At 46.1% G+C, this 14,280-nt stretch overlaps 1 protein-coding gene across 3 annotated transcripts in view; it reads left to right on the top strand.

Moving 5' to 3' along the window:
• The window catches only part of LOC141117699 (NACHT, LRR and PYD domains-containing protein 3-like), a 2,363,088-nt gene that overhangs the window by 1,137,519 nt on the left and 1,211,289 nt on the right, over positions 1–14,280 (top strand). For all 3 annotated transcript variants that reach the window (XM_073610698.1, XM_073610697.1, XM_073610699.1), the window contains exon 6: positions 2,441–4,130. In XM_073610698.1, coding sequence (XP_073466799.1) covers positions 2,441–4,130 — 1,690 coding nt within the window. The remainder of the gene's footprint in view (positions 1–2,440; positions 4,131–14,280) is intronic.

Raw genomic sequence — 14,280 nt, 5'->3', positions numbered from 1 at the left:
CATCATCAAAACTGCCCCGTCATATTGCCCCCATCAAAACTGCCCTATCAAAACTGCCTCATCATATTGCATGTATCAAAATTGCCCCCATAAAAATTGCCCCATTAAACTGCCCCATCAAAACTGCCCCATCATATTGCCCATATCAAAATTGCCCCATCATACTGCCCCATCAAAACTGCCCCATCACATTGCCCCATCAAAATTGCCCCATCAAAACGCCCCCATCAAAATTGCACTATAAAAACTGCCACTATTGAAATTGACTCATCGAAATTGACCAATCAAATTGCCCCTTCATACTGCCACCATCAAAATTGCCCCCATTTACTGCCCCATCAAATTGTCCCCATCATATTGCCCCCATCAAAACTGCCCCATCAAAACTGCCCCATCAAATTGCCCCATCATACTGCCCTCATTGAATTGCCCCATCAAAACTGCCCCATCAAATTGCCCCATCATCAAAACTTCCTCCATCAAATTGCCCCATCAAATTGCCCCAACCATACTGCCCCATCATACTGCACCATCAAAACTGCCCTATCAAAACTGCCCCATCATATTGCCCCCATCAAAATTGCCCCCATAAAAATTGCCCCATCAAACTGCCCCATCAAAACTGCCCCATCATATTGTCCGTATCAAAATTGTCCCCATCAAAATTGCCCCATTATACTGCCCCATCAAAACTGCCCCATCATACTGCCCCATCATATTGCCCATATCAAAATTGCTCCCATCATACTGCCCCATCAAAACTGCCCTATCAAAACTGCCCCATCATATTGCCCCATCAAAATTGCCCCCATCAAAATTGCCCCATCAAAACGCCCCCATCAAAATTGCCCTATCAAAATTGCACAATCAAAACTGCCACCATTGAAATTGACCCTTCGGAATTGACCCATCAAATTGCCCCATCATATTGCCACCATCAAAATTGCCCCCATCATACTGCCCCATCAAATTGCCCCATCATACTGCCCCATCAAAACTGCCCCATCATATTGCCCCCATCAAAACAGCCCCCTTCAAAATTGCCCCATCAAAATTGCCCCATCAAAATTGCCCCATCATACTGCCCTCATCAAATTGCCCCATCAAAACTGCCCCATCAAATTGCCCCATCAAAATTGCCCCCATTAAAACTGCCATCTATCCTTTGATCACCAGTGGTGAGAAGAACTAGAAGATATCTCTATATTGAAGCTCTTATTTGATGTTGGGAACTGTCACATTGGACTTTCTATATTGCTTTGTATTGTTTTTTGTTACTGATTTTGGAAATCTATTATTATGTTTTTCCACTGAAGACATCATTTTATATCTGTAATCATATCAAGATATTTATTTATCGCTGTGATCGCCATTTCCTTTCTTTCATGGTTTTCAGGTAATAGAGTGTAGAAAACCTGAACTGTCTAGGGCTGTGTGTTCTCTGTCATAAGAGGTATTTAGGGGACAAGTACCGTATTTATCGGCGTATAACACGCACTTTTTTCCCCTTAAAATCAGGGGAAAGTCGCAGGTGCGTGTTATACGCCGATCCCCTGAGCTGCACAGCTCAAAAATCGCCGACTGCGATTTGAAAATGGCGCCGCCGGCGCCGAAATACACAGAGCCGGTCCTCGGCTCTTTCCGGCGGCTCTCGTTCATTTTCGGCTCCACTCGTAGTCCCGAGCGGAGCTATCCGAACCTACTCGGCTAGGTTCGGATAGCTCTGCTCGGGACTACGAGTGGGGCCAAAAGTGAACGAGAGCCGCCGGAAAGAGCCGAGGACCGGCTCTGTGTATTTCGGCGCCGGCGGCGCCATTTTCAAATCGCGGTCGGCGATTTTGAAGACAGGGGATCGAAGGCTGCACTGGGCGAGGCTGCACTGGGGGAGGCTGCACTGGGGGAGGCTGCACTGACGAGGCTGCACTGACGAGGCTGCACTGACATGGCTGCACTGACGAGGCTGCACTGACATGGCTGCACTGACATGGCTGCACTGACATGGCTGCACTGACAAGGCTGCACTGGGGAAGGCTGCACTGACAAGACTGCACTGAGAAGGCTGCAATGATGGGCATTTAAATGTAAGTTTTTTTCCCTTCAACTTCCCTCCTAAAAGTTTTTTTTCTTAAAATTCCCTCCTAAATTGGGGTGCGTGTTATACACCGGTGCGTGTTATATGCCGATAAATACGGTATATCCGGTATTTTTCTGTACTTGTCATGTCTTTATAAGGATAAAAAGTGTTTATATATTGCTGAGAAAATAAATCTCTGTTCTCCAGTAATATGGATGACCACACAAAGTAATCTGTATTGTAATCATTTCACATGATAATGTAGTAATGATAAAACCATACTAATATTATCATCAATACAGAAGAAAATGATATCAACATTCTTGACTTCTCCTGATCCATAAAATATTTCCATTATATTTCCAGATATTCAGGAAAAGCACAAACAATATCTAATGGAGAAGACTGAGACTCTGGTGGAGCATAGACCCCCAGGAACTACCCTGGAACCACAAAGATTCCTCATCAATGAGCGTTATGTGGATCTGATTGTAGTCTCCACCAATCAGTTCAGGGAACGTTCCCAGAATGAGATAATACAGACTGGGGTAAAACATGAGGAATGCTTGAAGGAAACACAAACTAGACTGGAACACATTTCCCCCAACAAGCTGTTCCGATGGAACCCCCAGTCACAATGTGTACCACATGTAGTAATGGTGAGCGGAGTGCCAGGAATAGGGAAGACCACACTGATGCAGAAGTTTGTCTATGACTGGGTGACCGGAAAACACTACCAGAGATTTGCCTTTCTCCTCTTCTTCAGATTCCGGGACCTTAATAGGCTGGGAGACGTCAGCTTGGAGGAGATGATTCTTCATCAATATCCATATCTGGAGAGTCAGATTGGAGATATTTTACAAGATCCAGAAAGACTTCTGTTTATATTTGATGGATTAGATGAAAGTATTCACCAAATAGATTTCAGATCAAGTAAACTGTCCAATCCAAAACAGAGATCACATTTTGGTGAGATTGTGGTCAGTTTGGTGAGGCAAAGTCTTCTTAAGGGTTGCTCTGTACTGATAACCAGCCGTCCAACCAGAGTGTCATCAGTGGATACCCATGTTTTCCAGAGAATAGCTGAGATCATAGGATTTCTCCATGGAGACAGACTGATCTTCTTCAATAATTTCTTTGGAAATGAGGAATTATCAGAGAAGGCTTTTCATTATGTGGAGGAGAATGACATGCTGTACACTTTCTGTTATATCCCATCATACTGCTGGATCATCTGTACAGTGTTATCAATGTGCTTCAGATCCCAACCAATCACTGATCAGCTGATGACATCATTACCCAAAACTGTGACACAACTCTTTGTGACTTTTGTCTCCAACATTCTGGCCAATCACAACCAGAATAAAGAAGGTGGTCACACTGCCCGGGAACTGCTGACCTCTATTGGGTGGATGGCAGAACATGGAGTCATGAATCACATGATTGTATTTGATGAGCGTCATCTGGAGTCATTCAGTGTGAGAAATGATAATCATGTCTTTTCATCTTTCATGATGGAATCTGGTCAGCCTCCCGATGTGGACTACACCTTCTTACATCTCACTCTTCAGGAGTTTTTTGCTGCTTTAGTCCACTTTATGAACAATAATCCTGACAGATTACAGAAAACACTTGATGAGGCTGAATCTTACAAAGACGGTCGTGCTGAAATATTCCTCCGTTTCCTCTGCGGTCTCTCAGACTCTTCTACTAGATCCATGTTAAAGTCTCATGTGGGAGAATTGTCTACTCAGGCTGCCAGACATGTCATCGCCTGGATCCAGAAGAAAATACCAGACCAAAGATTTCACAAGAGAAAGCTTCTTAATGTATTCTACTATCTCTATGAGAGCAGGAATAAGGCTCTGGTGACACAATGTATTGGATCAAACAAAGTTGACTTTTCTAAGGTCCCCCTCAGCCCTCTGGACTGCTCTGTTCTGTCTTTTATCCTTCAATCCTGCAGAGAGACAGAAGTAAATCTAGATTCATGTAATATTCAGAGTGAAGGATTGAGGAAACTTATACCGGCTCTACACAAGATCAAGAGTTTGAGGTAAATATTTAATCTGAATAATCACATTGCTGTAATAATTTGGTATTTTCAGGTGTTTTTCCAGAGAAATGACTAATTATCGGTGTGATTTGTTTTCTGTTCTATGCAGACTGTACACATCTATTTATCTGAATACATCAGATAAGACTTAAAGTGAATGTAAACCCTCACATATACCCAGTGAAGGGAACAGCCTCAGATGATGCACAGAGATGAAACAAATCCTCCTACATACGTTGTACATGTATATCTGCTGTCTCCAACTTTATACACTGTTTAGAAAGTGAACGTTGTGTTATATTTTTTTCTTCCTGTTCCAGCACTGGGTGTGGAGTCTGGGCATACACTGTGTGTGAGATGATTGGAGGAAAGGCACACACCCCCCTCCACATAGGCAGAGGAAGGAAGAAACATGCAGAGCTGTTCTGTGAATAGACAAGCTCTCTGCTAATCTATTTATAGCACTCGCCCGACACACATTTCCAGGTGCTTTTATCTCCTGTGTCAAACAGCTTGTCAGAAGTTATCATACTGATAACAGAGGAAAGAAGCAGCAGAAAGACACTGGACACGGGGATTTGATAGAGATAAGTAAACACTACAGATATATGTGCCCAGGTCAATTTTCAGGAATGGGGTTTACATCCACTTCAAAGTAGAACTAAAGGCAAAACCTTTTATTTTTTGGGTGGGAATATCACCAACAACCCTCTCCATCTAATGCAGACAGCTATGTACTGTAATTTGGGCCTACAACGCCCTCTGGAGGTAACATGTGGTAGGTCGTTGTAACCAAGAGAAATACATTTCTTATGAAATTTTGAATCTTACCCAGAAAGAAGAGATGAATGAAGTTGGTTTTTACCATTTGATTGATAGAAAACCGATCAGGGTGGGTTCAGTGCATGTTATAAAGTGGGTGTGAATGAATATATGTGAATAAACCAGTGTGCTTTAGGTTACTTTCACACGGCTCTGTATCAAAAACATACAAAAAATGCATATGAGTTTTTGCTGCATTTTTGCAGTGGTTTTCCTGTATTGTTACGTTTAACATAACACATGATGTGTTCTTGCCACGTTTGTGTTGTGTTTTCCCCATATCACTTCCCACTATCCAAATACAATTTCCAGTGTGACTATGCAGTGCTACTTGCTTGCACATTTGATGTGACTTTGATGCAACTTCAATGCTACTTTAGAAGTTCTCGAACCTGGGTTCACAAATTGTATGACAAGGGAAATCACATTATATTCAATGATGTCCCTCTGATCATCTCAGCACAGTGCAATTTTGCAAAAGGTTCCTGGTGGACTTCAGTGCCAATTCAGCCCCATAGCCTGTTATGTTATCTCACAAAAGTCACATCAGCATAGATAAGAAGCATTCCTATACACTTTGATGGATCAGTGTTTTTCTAACCCTCACCTCTCCTCCCTGGTCATCCTTCATCCATTGATTTTGATACAGCTGTGATTTTGAAGCCTTCCCTGGATCCTTTATTCGACCCTTTGAAAAAACCCTCCGCTCTGGTTGATCTATGTACATTGCAGGGATTGTAACAAACTTTGTTGCAGATTCATAGCTTTTGTTATTCTGAAGAAATTACTGTTTGTCCATGTGCAGAGTGAATGTGAATGGGAGTGATTTTATAATTATCAAACAGCTGCTGCACTTCTAGAGCTCTAATAAGGAAAGTGGCAGGGTCTGCATCTCTTTAGACGTGATTTCCCTTTGGCAGTGTCTCACCAAAAATGAAATTTTTCATTGCGGGGATGCCCAAATCTGACTTGTATCTTAGTGCAGACTTCTGGGAAAATTAGTGATCCAATCACACAAGCAGGACATGACATTTTCAGGGGGCGTTCTGTACACCATCTGTGTACACCATCTCTCTATACCAGGGGTAGGCAACCTTTTGAGCACAATGTGCCGAAAAATATTTTCAAAGAAATTGAGAGTGCCGACTTCACACACTCAATCACAAAAATAATTTTTTATAAAGTAAATGCTGTAAATGACTTGGATAGTAGTGAGAAGTTAACTTCCTGCACTCACGCCTCAGATCAGCTCCAGTTCTTGCACCTTCACACCTCAGATCACTGTCCCCCCTGCAAATCTGCCCCACCACTGTAACCCCCTGAACATCTGCCCCACCACTGTAACCCCCTGAACATCTGCCCCACCACTGTAACCCCCTGCACATCTGTCCCACCACTGTACCCCCCTGCACATCTGTCCCACCACTGTAACCCCCTGCACATCTGCCCCACCACTGTAACTGCCTGCACATCTGTCCCACCACTGTACCCCCTGCACATCTGTCCTACCACTGTAACCCCCTGCACATCTGTCCTACCACTGTACCCCCCTGCACATCTGTCCCACCACTGTAACCCCCTGCACATCTGTCCCACCACTGTAACCCCCTGCACATCTGTCCCACCACTGTAACCCCCTTTCTCATCTGCCCCATCACTGTACCTCCAACACATCTGTCCCACCTCTGTTCCCCCTGCTCATCTGTCCCACCAATGCACCTCCTTTCACATCTGCCCCACCGCTTTACCCACCTGCTCACCTGTCTCACCACTGTAGCCCCCTGTACATCTGCCCCACTTCCACCCTGCTCTTCTGTCCTACCACTGTAACCCCCTGCTCATCTGCCCCACCAATGTTCCTCCTTTCTCATCTGCCCCACCACTGTACCTCCCTGCATATCTGCTCCACCGCTGTACCCCATGCTCTTCTGTCTCACCGCTGAGCCATCTTCTCTTTCTTCCTAACACTGAACTTATCTGCTCATCTGCCCCACCAATGCAACCCCCTTTCTCATCTGCCCCAACACTGTACCTCCTGCATATCTGTCCCACCTCAGTTCCCCCTGCTCATCTGTCCCACCAATGTACCTCCTTTCTCCTCTGCTCCACCACTGTACCCCCTGTACATCTGCCCCACCTCTGTACCCACTGCACATCTGCTCCAGCGATGTATCCCCATGCTCTTCTGTCTCACTACTGAATCACCTTCTCATCTGTCCTAACACTGAGCGCATCTGCTCATCTGCCCCACCACTGCAACCCCCTTTCTCATCTGCCCCAACACTGTACCTCATGCATATCTGTCCCACCTCAGTTCCCCCTGCTCATCTGTCCCACCAATGTACCTCCTTTTCTCCTCTGCTCCACCACTGTACCCCCTGTACATCTGCCCCACCTCTGTACCCACTGCACATCTGCTCCAGCGACGTATCCCCATGCTCTTCTGACTCACTACTGAATCACCTTCTCATCTGTCCTAACACTGAGCGCATCTGCTCATCTGCCCCACCGCTGTAACCCGCTTTCTCATCTGCCCCACCAATGTACCTCCTGCATATCTGTCTCACCTCTGTTCCCCCTGCTCATCTGTCCCACCAATGTACCTCCTTTCTCTTCTGCCCCACCTCTGTACCCCCTGCTCTTCTGCCCAACCACTGTAACCCCCTGCTCATCTGTCCCACCAATGCACCTCCTTTCACATCTGACCCTTCTCATCTACCCCAACACTGAACCCCCCTGCTCATTTTTCCCACCGCTGAACCCCCTTATTATCAGCCCCATCAATGTACCCCCTGCTTTTATGTCCCACCGCTAAACCCCCTTCTCATCCTTCCCACTACTGTACCTCCTGCACATCTGCCCCACCAATATACCCCCTCGCTATTTTGTCCCACCATTGTTACCCCGCTGCTCATCAACCTCATCAAAGTACCCCTTTTTTCATCTGCCTCACCACTGTACCTCCCTGCACATCTGCTCCACCGACATATCCCCATGCTCTTCTGTCTCACTACTGAATCACCTTCTCATCTGTCCTAACACTGAACCCATCTGCTCATCTGCCCCACCACTGTAACCCACTTTCTCATTTGCCCTACCAATGTACCTTCTGCACATCTGTCTCACTTCTGTACCCCCTGCTCTACTGCCCCACCTCTGTTTCCCCTGCTCACCTGTCCCACCAATACACCTCCTTTCACATCTGCCCCACTGCTCTACCCTCCTGCTTTTCTGTCCCACCACTGAACCCCCTTCGCATCTGGCCCAACACTGAGCCCCCCTGCTCATCTGTCCCATTGCTATAGCCCCCTGCTTTTCTGTCCCATTGCTGAAGCCCCTTATCATCTCTTCCACCACTGTACCTCCTACACATCCGCCCCACCGATGTACCTTCCTGCTCTTCTGTCCCACTTCTGAACCTCTTCTGCTCATTTTCCCCACCACTGTACCCTCCTTCTCATCTTCTCCACCGCTGTACCCTCTTCTCATCTATGACATGCGTGATATGCAGAGTGGTGAAAGGAAGCAAACATGAGACACATCTACCTGTCCTGGCACACTAATCCTGCTGATCCAACTCTTGTATCCAGCCCACATGCATGTATGGGATGTATGTGATGTATGGGATCATCCCATACATCACATACATCCCATACATTCCATTGGGATGTATGGGATGTATAGGATGTATGTGATGTCACATACAAGCATATGGATAGGATGCGCAATGATGAGCTCAGGTCAGGGGTATTTTCTGAAAGCAGTGGGCCTGTGTGCAGGATCATAAGATGGACCCCCCGCAGCTGAGAAAAAGAGCAGCTCAGCAAAAGTTGGGTTTGATTTTCATTGCGCTGAATACTGGCTGTAGCTTAAAGGGACACAGAGTTCCATGGATCAGTAGTAAGTGACACAGAGTGCAGAGGGGTTCAGTAGTAAGTGACACAGAGTGCAGAGGGGTTCAGTAGTAAATGACAGAGTGCAGAGGGGTTCAGTAGTAAGTGACACAGAGTTCTGGGGTTCAGTAGTAAGTGACACAGAGTGCCGGGGTTCAGTAGTGATGCAAAGGTTTAGGAATAATTTCAACAAAGTTCCCAGAAGCTCAACAGTAATTCCACAAACTGTCACCTGATTGTGGTTTTCTTAATCACAGTGAAATCTCTTCTTTCTGAGATTAGTAGTGGCAACCAAGCGAGTCATCTTCCTCCAGATGGTGGACGGGGCTAGCAGGACTGTGATTGGCTTTATCAGTGGCCAATGACAGTCCTCCTCCTCCTGGAAACAGGGACCGCCCCCTAGCAGAACTACACCCAATCTCTTCCCCATCACAAAAGCTGACAATCTCAGCTACAGCAAAGTTAGAGAACCCAACAATGTTTCCCATCTTTTACAATGTGTGGGGGTGCAGTGCCTCCCCCTGAGTGCAGGTGGGGAATTCTGAATGTGGAATGTATTAGTGTCTCACTGACACTTCCCTGCGCTGCTCTGCTGATGGGGAGGGAGTCGAGTGCTGGCAAAAGGGGCTTGGAGTGCCGCTTGCGGCACCAGTGCTGGGGGTTGCCTACCCCTGCTCTATACCATCTGTATAAAGAACACCTCCAGGTTGCCATATTGCATTTTTGAGAAGATGACAGCACTGCAGATTGAAAAGGAAATAGCAGTAAATCACCAAAAACATATATTACTATTTTCTATACTATACCACCTCCCTCCACCTCCCTCCCCCTCCTGTGCCAGACTCCCCTTCCCCCTCCCTCCTCCCTCTCCTCCTCGTCTCCATCTACCTCCCACTCGTTTCTTACTCCACACATATTTCTACATATTTGTTGGTTTTCTTAAAGTCTGTCCACTTTTCCCAAATTCCAGCAAATTTTTCTGTCCTGTCTTCCTCCCTACTACATACGTACTCCATATTATATACTGTATGTACTTGACTCTTTTAAAATATTCCCTTATTGAGGGTCTTTCTGGGTCTAGCCATTTTTTTGGGATAACTCCCTTTGCCGCATTTAGCAAATGTGGCAATACTGTACTCCTTTATTGTTCTATCTGTACTATGAAATAGACAGTACCGCGGGTCGTCTTGAATTCAAATTCCTGTAACTTCTTCAATACATTTCTCCACCTCTTGCCAATACTCACATTTTAGGATATTCCCACCATATATGAATTATAGAGCCCTTCATATTACAACCTCTCCAACACAATGGTGATTTCTCTGGTTGATATTTTTGTGCTTTCTCGTGTGTTATATACCATCTTGACATATATTTATAGTTAAAGTGGATGTAAACCTGAATTTTTTTTTATGTCATAATGTAGAGTATAAGATTTCCTTTCATTTGAGCCCAGTCTTGCCACAAAGAGTTAATCCATCTCTGAGCAATCCTCTTTTATTGTTCAGTGAGATAAATCTTGACAAACAGAGAAAAACTTTGTCAAATCCTCCCCCTTGCTGTGAGTGACAGGTGATTTACATATCTCGTGCACTAGCCTAAGACATGCATTATTTTTTAATTCCCACCCCCACTTCTTTCTTCAGCAGCTCTGCAAGGATTGGATGTTCCACACCTCAGCATGATTTGGCATGCTGAAGTCATGTGGTTACTTTCCTGTCTTTTCACTGGATGTTAGAGATCATAGCAGAAGTTCAGTTAGAAATACACAGGAGAAAATGAATATTGACAAGGGGAGTGTAGAGGTGGGCGGGGAGTCTACTGACATCACGACTCCACCCACCGAGCTCCAGACAACAGACCCGCCCACAGAATCTGCAGTTTTTGGGTTCTCATAACAGACAGAGGGGAGACATTTGACAGGTAAAGATACATGCAGGAGGCGTGTATATCCTTATAGATAACCCCTATGGCAGTAGTTTAGAAAGAATGACATTGGGTTTACATCCACTTTAATTTCAATTGTATTTATGACTACTGCAGAGTTATGTACTGCTTTTAGTATTTTACTTCTTTGTCGTTCTTCTAATCGTGTTCCCCATTCCTTTTCCCATTTTCTAATGAATGGAGGGATTCTCAACTCTGCCAACCCCCTGAGTATTTTATAAATCTGTGCTACAGAGTTTTTCACAGTCTCCTGTGAATTACAAAGATGTTCCATTAAATTTGGATCCTCTTCCTTTCTAATTGGCTGTGGTAGAGTTGTTACAAAATGTTTTAGCTGTAAATACCTCCATTCATTCAGTGTCATTCAATCACCCCTGTGTTTTAATTCCTGATATGGGCAGATCTTTTCTTCTTTTATTATATCTTTCAACTGTTCAACTGTGTATTCTTAAAAGGGTTGTAAAGGTTCATGTTTTTATACCTTAATGCATCCTATGCATTAAGGTAAAAAACATCTTACAATCACTGGCCCCCCAGCTCCCCCGTTTTACTTACCTGAGCCCTGGAAAGTCCAGCGTTGTGAACGCGCTCTTCCTTTGCTCGGTCTTTTTGGCTCTTCATTGGATAGATTGATAGCAGCACAGCCATAGGCTCACGCTGCTGTCAATCAACTCCATTGATGCAAGGGCCAGGGGGCAGGGCTGAGTCCTGTAGTCGGCGGCTATGGATGCCAAATACAGGACTCGGGAGCGTGCCTGCAAGGTAACCCCCGGGAGAGTGCTTTCCCAGATGGTGTTATCAGAAGCAGGGAGGAGCCGAGACAGCCGCCAAGGGACCCCAGAAGATGAGGATCAGGGTCACTCTGTGCAAAACGAGCTGCACAGTGGAGGTAAGTATGACGTTTGTTATTTTAAAAAAAAATATTTGAACCTTTAGTGTCACTTCAATTCATTCCCCAAATTATGACCCATTCCCTGGTGAGAATATGGAAAATTGTTATCAAATACTTACCGTAATTTTTTCCTTTCCTGGCCTGTCCGCACGTCAGCACACAATGGGCTAATGCCTCATCTGGCACCCTATAGGACCACCTCTTCATAGCTGAATAAAAGACACTGAAGTGGTTAATAACCTAGCCTGTGACAGGCCACTTGGGAGGGAGTCCTGTGCTAACGTGAGGACAGGCCAAGAAAGGAAAATTACGGTATTTGAAAGCAATTTTATGCATTCCTGGCCATACCTCACATCAGGGCTGGACTGGGACAAAAATTTGGCCCTGGACTTCATCATGACTGGCCCACTTTAATTTTGAATGTCCCCAACAGCACCCCCCTTACATCAGAGAGTCCCCACCAGCAGTCCCCTTACATCAGAGAGTCCCCATCAGAAGTCCCCTTTACATCAGAGTCCCCACCAGCAGTCCCCTTCACATCAAAGTCCCCATAAGAAGTCCCTTCACATCAGAGAGTCCCCATCAGCAGTCCCCTTTACATCCGAGTCCCCACCAGCAGTCCCCTTCACATCAGAGTCCCCACCAGCAGTCCCCTTCACATCACAGTCCCCACCAGCAGTCCCCTTCACATCAGAGTCCCCACCAGCAGTCCCCTTCACATCAGAGTCCCCATCAGAAGTCCCCTTCACATCAGAGTCCCCATCAGAAGTCCCTTCACATCAGAGAGTCCCCACCAGCAGTCCCATTCACATCAGAGAGTCCCCATCAGAAGTCCCTTCACATCAGAGTCCCCACCAGAAGTCCCCTTCACATCAGAGTCCCCATCAGAAGTCCCTTCACATCAGAGAGTCCCCACCAGCAGTCCCCTTCACATCAGAGAGTCCCCATCAGAATCCCCTTCACATCAGAGTCCCCACCAGAAGTCCCCTTCACATCAGAGAGTCCCCACCAGAAGTCCCTTCACATCAGAGAGCCCCCATCAGAAGTCCCCTTTACATCAGAGTCCCCATCATAAGTCCCCTTCACATCAGAGAGTCCCCATCAGAAGTCCCCTTTACATCAGAGTCCCCATCATAAGTCTCCTTCACATCAGAGAGTCCCCATCAGAATCCCCTTCACATCAGAGTCCCCACCAGAAGTCCCCTTCACATCAGAGTCCCCATCAGAAGTCCCTTCACATCAGAGAGTCCCCACCAGCAGTCCCCTTCACATCAGAGAGTCCCCATCAGAAGTCCCTTTACATCAGAGAGTCCCCCTCACATCCGAGTCCCCACCAGAAGTCCCTTCACATCAGAGAGTCCCCTTCACATCAGAGTCCCCACCAGCAATCCCCTTCACATCAGAGAGTCCCCATCAGAGTCCCCACCAGCAGTTCCCCTCACATCAGAGAGTCCCCATCAGAGTCCCCACCAGCAGTCCCCTCCACATCAGAGAGATCCCAACAGAAGTCCCCTTCACATCAGAGAGTCCCCATCAGATGTCCATTTACATCAGAGTCCCCTTCACATCAGAGTCCCCACCAGAAGTCCCTTCACATCAGAGAGTCCCCTTCACATCAGAGTCCCCACCAGAAGTCCCTTTACATCAGAGAGTCCCCATCAGAAGTCCCCTTCACATCAGAGAGTCCTCCCTCTCCTCCCCCTCCCACATGTACTCACCATTATGAAGGCAGCTTCTCGTTCCTCTCTCCAGCCATGTGATAACAAATGATAAGGGGAGAGAGGAAGGAAAGTCTACCGTTGGTCTATATAACGCCTAATTCTCTCTCCAGCAACTGACTGAAGCAGCTCCTCCTGACAGGAGTGAAATCGCGATCACTTACTGTCAGAAAGGAGTGGCTCCAGGACTGCACCTGACTGGCCCACTGAGCCATCGGCCCACCGGGAATCTCACAGAAGTCCCGATAGCCAGTCCATGCCTGCCTCACATCAGCAGACAATGGGATATAACTAGCTGAATAAATGGGTGGGAGAGAACACATGAAAAGAAACACTGACAATCAAAGAAAGGCTGCCAAAGACAAAAAATATGTATATGGCTCATCCCAAACCTTGCAGAACTTGCTGACCGCATGCCTGTAAAGTTGAGTGAAAGGCTAGCTGTCTCACATATATCTTCCACTGAAATCCTGGCATAACTGCCCCTCAGGTCAAAGAAGCTTGCACCTGTTCCTGGGGAGAAAGGCCATGCCAATCCTCCATGCCAATCTAATCACTAATAGAAAAGGACTCAAGAACTTGACGGTGAAATTAAAAAATTGTCCACTTTCCTCATGTCTTTTGACCTTTGTATGTACACTGGTAGCAACTTGTGTAAGTACTTGAAGTATTCCTGCTGTGTACTCAGTGACCCCGTGTGAATGCTTGGAGGGACTGCCCCCTGTTTTCCTGGAAACTGCATACCACTTTAGAATTTAGCTTTGGAGATGGACATAGTATCACTATTTCTGGTAAAAAGACACAAAAGGGATCTTTGCAGGAAAGTGCTGCAATCTCTAACATCCTTCTGTCTGAAGCAACTGCTGTCAGAGGAACTA

The sequence above is a fragment of the Aquarana catesbeiana genome, linkage group LG13 (genome assembly GCF_042186555.1).
Source record: "Aquarana catesbeiana isolate 2022-GZ linkage group LG13, ASM4218655v1, whole genome shotgun sequence".
NCBI classification, from domain to species: Eukaryota; Metazoa; Chordata; class Amphibia; order Anura; family Ranidae; genus Aquarana; species Aquarana catesbeiana.
Note: the sequence above shows the minus strand (reverse complement) of the source record. Positions and strands in the feature narration are given on the sequence as shown.